Raw genomic sequence first — 7,776 nt, 5'->3', positions numbered from 1 at the left:
AATAAGAGGGGTATCAAAATCGTTACAATATGTTTAGTTATACCACCAACACTACCTCTGTTTTACAAAGTTTTTGTTCATTTATTAATATTAATATTCCAGGCACAGTAAACGCACATTTTCTGAATTAGAAAATCATGGTTTTAAATTTTATAATAATTATATAAATGCTACACTTTCATATGACAATCATATTAACTGTTTTATATTTTTACTAACATATTCACTGTTTTAAAATGTTGTTCGTTGTGCAATTTGTTCAAATTGTTTTATAAGAAACTGTATTATTATATTTGGTGTACATGCCAATTTATAAATAAATAATAATTTTGGTAATGAAAGTATTTGTCATCTGTTGTTTGCTCCAGTTTCATATATTTTATATTTCTTCATTTTTTACTGGTTGGCGGAATAATTCAAAGTTTCTCTGAATAGTTGCAACATCATCATATTTTATGCAAACATTTTATTGAAAGTTTTGATGTATTTTACTAATTTTTCATCTACCTCAAACAATTTACTTGCAGAAATTATTTATTTTTACTAATGTATTATGAGAATAAGGTAATGGTAACAATTTCATAATTAACAATTTTTATTATGTATTTCACAATTTGTCAAAAATCATATTTTTTAAATTACTGTACTGTATTTCTAAACACATAATACAGTAATTTATAAATATATTTATTGTCCCCAAAAAACATGAAAAAAGATTATTAAAATAAGACTTTGAATAGGCTATTTTGTAGTTTTTACTTCTGTAGGAAAAAAATAAATGTTTTCACTTATAAAATCACAAAATAAAAATGATTAAATTCAACCAAAAACCCATTGGTTGGCAGCCAATTTGACTATTTCTTGGTTTAAATTACAGTTTTTTCAGGTAAATAATTTGTTGTTTTTTTATCAAATTTTTGGTCAAAGTGAATAACTATTGGCATATTCAACAACAGGGGGACAATAGTATCTTTAAAGAAACACATTTTGTTTTTATTTGACAGTTTTCCAATTCAGTTTTGTTGCATATTTAATAAATTAAATTTCTGTCACTTTACTGCACTTTATGTCAGAGTACACTATCATCTAAGCCAGTAACAATATGAGTGTCCGTTTTCAAGATAATTCCAAGTAGTTTCCATGCAGTTTTCCAGGCAGCCACTTTAGCACTGACACAGTCAACAACACTGTGAATATCACAGCCACAAGGACTGACTCCTGTTTGCACTGCTTTAGTGACCTGACTCATCCCCTGAGACCAGTCGTTGATTTCATTGCAATTGTAGGCTAACTGAAGAAGGTAGGACTCCCAGCCTGATTGGAGTGCTCTTGTTACGCTTTCTTTGTTGACCATATCAAATGAGTCCATTGCTGCAAGATGAACCATAAAAAAATGTAAGTACTGGTAACTCATTTTTTATAGCAAATGTTCTCTCATTTATACTTAAATACAGATTACATCTCAGAGTAGCGCCAGTCTAGCGCCCCCTATCGGGTAGACTTATATATCATGGCCGCTGGTTGTTATGTTATTGTTGTGATATTTGGTTTTGACGAATAAAGATCTTATTCTACTTGAGTCTTACGTGTCCGGTCGTCTTTATTGTGGTGTGCCTTTTGCCTTACTGGCGTAGGGCAAAACATCCGACCAATTACTTTAGCTCCTCGACACAAGGTTTTCTTGATCTCAAATCTCACCCTAGCCATCAGCACAATTGGTGATCGACTAGAGATATGAACGTCAGGTTACTGATCTGTATGTTGTGGACATTAGTGCAACCCAATTGTGTTTTCAAATGTACTTGGAGAATAATTGTAATCTTTTCAGATGTTTTGCAAATGAATAATTTAATACATGTAGTTAATAGTTCAAAATAAATAATACCCTTACCATCAATTTTATTAAGGTTGTGTATTGCCAGTATTTCAGCGTAGCCTGCACCAGGAATCAACTTCTCATCTAAAAGTGCTTGAGTAAGTCTGTGTACACATGACATTAACTGATCCTCTAACCCATCTAGTTGATACTGGCTTGGTGCACATAAAACAGCAGTCTGAAATAACAAGAACTAGCTGTAGCTATTTGGCCTCAGCTATTTGGCCTCCAGAAGTCTGCCATCCAATTAGTTACCCAACTGAAACTACTGTACCCAATTACTTACAGTGCTTGAGTTGACAACATTTTAACATAACTCCAGTTGTTTGTGTCCCAGAATGAATGTACAATATATATATATTATGATGTATCTGATCATTGTGTTTTGTTTAAAAATGTGTCAAAATATTTGATATATTCCTTTCTTGGTATTTAGTTTTTCATCATCATATTAATTTTATTATTATTATATTATTACTGGTTAACCTCTTCCGTCAAAGACTGGTCTCCCAGAGGGCCAAGTTATTATCATTGGCTGTGATGTACTACTACACCGGGGTAACCCCTTACTAAAGATGTACTAGGCTCTTTAAAGTGCACATGAGCTGTCTACACTATCAAATTAGTTTGACAAAAGAAGTGTGATGTGCCCAAATATGGTAGGCCTAGTGATATACCCAAATATGGTATTAATATGACATCACCATGTCCATATAATGGGCACATCACATTTCGGTGTCACATAAAGTTTGATAGTGTAGTTAGACAGAGATTAAGTATAAACATGGTATAAAGATCATCTTACTTGAAGATTTGCTTCGGTTTGTATACTCAGTAGATAGTTCTGAATGGATGGTTCTTTTGAACTTCGACCTTCACAGCGTCCTCCTTCTAATGATTTTAACAATGACACATGCCCTACATCTGTCTATTAAAAAAAAAGAAGCATGCATGGAAGCAGTGTTAAAGTGTTACCTGTTAGAATAGATAAATAACATTAATTCCATAATGGACATCTCTTGAATGATAAATGGAAGACTCCTAGTAAATTGAACATTTTTTTACAGAAGTGTATGCAATATTTATCACAATTTAATTTTAAGGGAGTCAAATCTGGGAATGAATTTAATTTTCGATATTCTATAGACTAGTTACCTCCTCAGCATCCATTAGATATGTTAAAACATTAGCCTCTGATCCAGCAGTAAGTAATTTCAGAACTGAAAACTTTACTCTCTCTACAACCAGAATACTTTCAGCCAAACAATCTGCGAAGAGACTAACATCCATTGTTCCTTTGGTAACTACTATGTCTATTTTTAGTTGCTTCAAGTGATCAAGAATTCTCTGTTTCCATTCTTTCTGGGAGCTTTGAGATGTTACAGAGCTCCCAATGGTGATGTCAGGTTTCAATGAGTCTTTGTAGCCAAGGTGATGGTAATTTAGTTGTACATCACCTGAAACAAGCTAAAGATATTTCAATAATTGTATTTTGTTTAATATTACTGTATATCTCTTCTACCTTATTTTTGCATGGAAAACATAAATTCTATCAAAACCACTCACCAGTAGCCTAGGCTTCGAATGTTTCAGTTGTGTGACTAAGGAAACCTGATGAATTGTTATTGGCAGTAAGATCCCTGCTTCAACTCTTGATTCAGAAGAAGTAGGACCTAGGATTCTGCAAATATGTAGCCACTTCATATTTATTCTAAACAAAAAATATTCAAGGTTACGATAGTGTTTTTAATCTTATTTTAATCTATTCTATGATAGAAGTACAGTAGATCAGAATGAATTTCAACTTACAGATCATTTTCAATTCTTGTTCTGTTCTTGAACATTTTCACTGCAATCTCCATCACTTGGTCTGAGCCATATGACAGAGCAGGTCTGCAAAAGTTTAAAAAGATATACTATTTTGTTAAACAAATTATGTATATTTTCAATGTGTTGAGTAGTAAGCTGTACCATACGTCTCTATTACAATAACTAGTTAAGTGATAAATAAAAATAAAAAACAGCCGTGCCTAGAAAATATACATGTTTTACTAGTTTGAGGGACATAGTATTCAAGTAGTAATTTACCTACCCAAGAAAATCCAACCTGTTTGTGATTTGTTTTGCAGAATCAATTTCCATCTCTTGATAAGATCTTGCTACTTTCATACTTGGACAGGTATTATTGTCATGGTTTTCCTCGAAATCATTATTTGAATTATTAGAACATTCATCAATGTTTGTTATTGTTCTAAAATGCCTGCTTTGTGATAGTCCTTTTGCTATTGATACCTGTGAGGATTTCTTCAACCTTTTCTCAATGAATGAACTAACATCTAACCTCTCAATGTCATTCTCTGCAAATAATGATTGTATATTTTGTCTAGAAGCACGTCCACAAACAAGATCATCTGTTAAAGGAATGTTGGATTCTATCTTTGGAGTAACACTTAAATTGCTGCCATCTTCTTGTAAATTGGGCAAATCTTGAACACAACCTGCAAACTCATTATCAGAATCATCATCTACATTAGCATTATTTATCCCAACATGTTTGATTGTTCGAAAATGTCTGCCTTGTGACATTCCTCTTATCAAACCTAACTTAGAAGATTCTTTCATCTTATGCCTAATTAAAGTATCAATATTTTCTATTTCTTTCTTTGCAGATTTTTCTAGCATAGATTCAGTGTTAATTTCTTTCAAACAACTAGACTGCTGGATTTTTTGTTGTTGTATCTCCTTATCAGATATATTGGGTAAATGTTCAAAACAACCTGCAAACTCATCATCACTGTCTGTCAAACTATCAATCACATTTGGTTCACTTTTCTGAAATGAATAATTTCTTCTTAGTTCTAAGTGATGTAAATCATTAAGTATTTCTAAAGATTTTTCATCAGTTTCTGATGAACCCTGAGAATCCACAAACGGAATTTGTAAACTGTCTGCAAATGGCTTTCCTATCTTGTATTTACACATATCATGGTTATATTCTATGCTACCAACATTTCTCATTGATTCCTGTTGCCCTTTAACCTTTGGTGATATAACTAAATAATCGTCAGTAAAATCAGGTTCTGAAAGTCCTAAGTCAATTTCATTATTTTCATTAAAAAACCATGACACATCTTCATCATCCAAGATTCCTTGATATGTGGACCACGTTTCTCTATCTGCTGGTTCCACATATTCAGCTCTTTCATCTTTTGAATTCCATGGTCTTCCAGAAGATAAAACAGCAGCCATCATTTCTTCTTTCCTCTTAGCAGGTCTATTATTTTCTTCCTTTTGATCCTCAGCTGATTTTATTTTTGTACTTGCTGTCTCTTTCCTACCATTTTCATGAGCAATGGTTTCTTCAATCTTTGGTTTTTTGCTGCCACAAGTTGCTAAACTCTGGTGATCGAGTTGTTGTAGCACCAACCATTGGTCCAAAGATGTTGATGAACTATGTACAGCATCGATAGATGAAGCAAGTAAATCATCACCAATAGCCAGCAATGGTCTTACTGCCAAACCCTAAATAAGCACAAAAGCAGTATTGTATCAGGCAGGAGGAGTAATCTAGAGTTTAACAAAAATTGAAAAGATGCACCAAACTGAACTGTTAGATTGACCAGGAATTGCCCTGGACTGACCTAATCATTTAACATACTGATGGATACATAACATAGTAGTGATGATTCACTTTCTGACAAATCTAACAGTATCAGATGCCATGGGGTTGTATCTTCATGCCAAGTCATGAACATTTTACTTATTGTTAAAGTTCAGTAACAGACAGACATTTACCTTGTTCAGTAGACTCTTGAACTCCAGACACCAGTGGCCCAGTAGAACAACCATGGTGGTAGAGTAGCAACCATAAACACTGTTGTGAGTCTGGATAGCAGATGCTATCATCTCTCCAATGGGGTGCTGCAACACAAATGCATGTTTTCATAGTATAGTAATAGTATAGTTCTTTGTTTACTCTAAAGCTTTTTATACACTAAAACTAGTTTGAACAAAAAAATGTGATGTGTCCAAATATCGTAGCTATTATGCTTAAATATGGTAGTGATATGACATCATCATGTCCATTTATGTGCATGCACATCACATTTTCTTGTCACATAAAGTTTGATAGTGTAGACAGAGCTTTAAACTATTTCAGATTAATTGCTTTTTAAAAGCAGTTCACACATGCTATACATAGAAAATATGAACAACTGTATCACTTCACAAACCTGCAAATCCAGTAACTGCAGCAGTTTTTCAGTACTGGTGACACAAACACTCTCAACACCATCTTGATCAACAAAGAACTTAACACTAAAAAGACAAATGAAAAATGCTTTTTATAGAAAGAAAAACACCACTACACAATCAATAATTTGGAGACCCACTTGATAGTTTGATTTAGTTCGCTTTTGGGAATCCTGTCTCTCTCTATTGTTTGTTTTTTTTTATATCTGAGACAAAATAAATGAAATGAAAATGAAATACACAGTATTTAAATTAATTGGCCTATATTTGGCTAACTTTTATTTTTTAAAAACAATCTTTGGAACTCAAATATCATTTTCAATGCAATTTCATATTGAACAAGGTTGGATTATTTATACTCGTCGTTCATACGCATCATCATTTGTTAGATTTATTAGCACTGGATTGTATTATGTTTAGGATTTTAAAACTTGAATTGGATTCATTATACAATATATGCCAATACACCTGCTTTGGTTGGGAGAAATTTTTTACTTGTCGCCATCTTTTTCACTCTGCTTAGTTTTCTGCAAATAAATTGCTGCAAAAAATTAAGCCATTGTATGACCATAGTTCGCTGTCATAATTGTTTCATTTTTTTTCTATGTAGGGGCCTAGAGAAACTCCTCCAAATACTGAATACCTTCCATTGTTTTCATGTATGTTTTATACAAACCTTTTTACTGGCCCAAGAAAATTCCTAAAGGTTGAACCTGAAAAATAGAAAATAAAATATTTTTGACAAACAGGTCACTGTAAGATTCGAATTGAAATAAAATAAATTTGCAATTTTTCTAGCAAGCTAATAATCAAAACTAAACCATTAATTGTCATCATGGATATGCTTCATAGTTAATTCTGCATGTAAAACTGTAATTTAATTTAAAATAGTGTACTGTTTATCCACGGTGAACCACTGTATATGTGGTTTAGTTTAGTATGTAAGTTATTGCTGTTACCGAGTACTGAGGCAACTTGAAGTCCAGACTGGTATTTTTCATTCATTGATAGCATATCATGAAACCTACAAAAAACAAGAAGATTTAATTTAAAATAGTGTACTGTTTATCCACGGTGAACCACTGTATGTAACTTAGTTTAGTATGCAAGTTATTGCTGTTACCGAGTACTGAGGCAACTTGAAGTCCAGACTGGTATTTTTCATTCATGAATAGCATATCATGAAACCTACAAAAAACACAGTACAGAATTACTGGACTGTAACTGTAGTAGAAAAAGACGTAGTTAATGATCATATTATATACAGAAGTCGTTCAAATCGCGCATAATTATTTATAACATACTTATGCAATTTGAAAAACAAGGACGAAACGACCCAGTCCTATAGACTCTAGTTTACTGTTGGCTTACGTTTCTTTTTCATCTAGCCTCCCTACCTAGCTACAGTCAGATAAATAATTGATGGTAGAATAATAATTAGCCTAAACTAACTACTACTCTAGGCCTACCCAGTGGGGATCTAGTATCGGAATCGCTGCAATACGGTTATTATTAATAATTAGGTTATAATGTGTATATTATTATAGGCCTACTATAACTAGGGGCCTATTAAAATTACAATCTTTTTTGTAGTATGTGTGTGATGTGTATGTCTATGTTGTGTCACGTGCATGTACTTGTGCGGTCAG

The 7,776-nt window shown here is 32.8% G+C and overlaps 1 protein-coding gene and 1 long non-coding RNA gene across 2 annotated transcripts; both read right to left on the bottom strand.

The window, feature by feature from the left end:
• Positions 1 to 214: 214 nt before the first annotated feature.
• On the bottom strand, positions 215 to 6,777 carry LOC140044670 (uncharacterized). Its single transcript, XM_072089284.1, has 10 exons — positions 6,764 to 6,777; positions 6,109 to 6,193; positions 5,672 to 5,797; positions 3,969 to 5,398; positions 3,686 to 3,769; positions 3,443 to 3,587; positions 3,032 to 3,343; positions 2,682 to 2,804; positions 1,892 to 2,054; positions 215 to 1,371 (listed from the first exon to the last, which is right to left on the bottom strand). Exons 1-10 carry the CDS (start codon positions 6,775 to 6,777, stop codon positions 1,070 to 1,072), a joined length of 2,784 nt encoding a protein of 927 aa, XP_071945385.1. The 3' UTR covers positions 215 to 1,069.
• Positions 6,778 to 6,813: 36 nt separating this feature from the next.
• Positions 6,814 to 7,652, bottom strand: LOC140049697 (uncharacterized). The gene is made up of 4 exons (XR_011845325.1): positions 7,597 to 7,652; positions 7,251 to 7,315; positions 7,087 to 7,151; positions 6,814 to 6,840 (listed from the first exon to the last, which is right to left on the bottom strand). It is a non-coding gene; the product is annotated as an uncharacterized lncRNA (long non-coding RNA).
• Between the last annotated feature and the right edge of the window lie 124 nt (positions 7,653 to 7,776).

This window comes from Antedon mediterranea, chromosome 1 (genome assembly GCF_964355755.1).
Source record: "Antedon mediterranea chromosome 1, ecAntMedi1.1, whole genome shotgun sequence".
Lineage (NCBI taxonomy): Eukaryota > Metazoa > Echinodermata > Crinoidea > Comatulida > Antedonidae > Antedon > Antedon mediterranea.
The sequence above is the reverse complement of the archived record's forward strand: the minus strand, read 5'-3'. Positions and strand labels throughout refer to the sequence as shown.

What these genes read in the sequence shown, in the direction of transcription:
- LOC140044670 (XM_072089284.1), bottom strand. An exon ending in TCAAGAGTCTACTGAACAAG is followed by an intron (nt 5,399 to 5,671) that starts GTAAATGTCTGT and finishes GTGCTTATTTAG; the next exon opens with GGTTTGGCAGTAAGACCATT. An exon ending in CAACCTTAATAAAATTGATG is followed by an intron (nt 1,372 to 1,891) that starts GTAAGGGTATTA and finishes TTCATCTTGCAG; the next exon opens with CAATGGACTCATTTGATATG.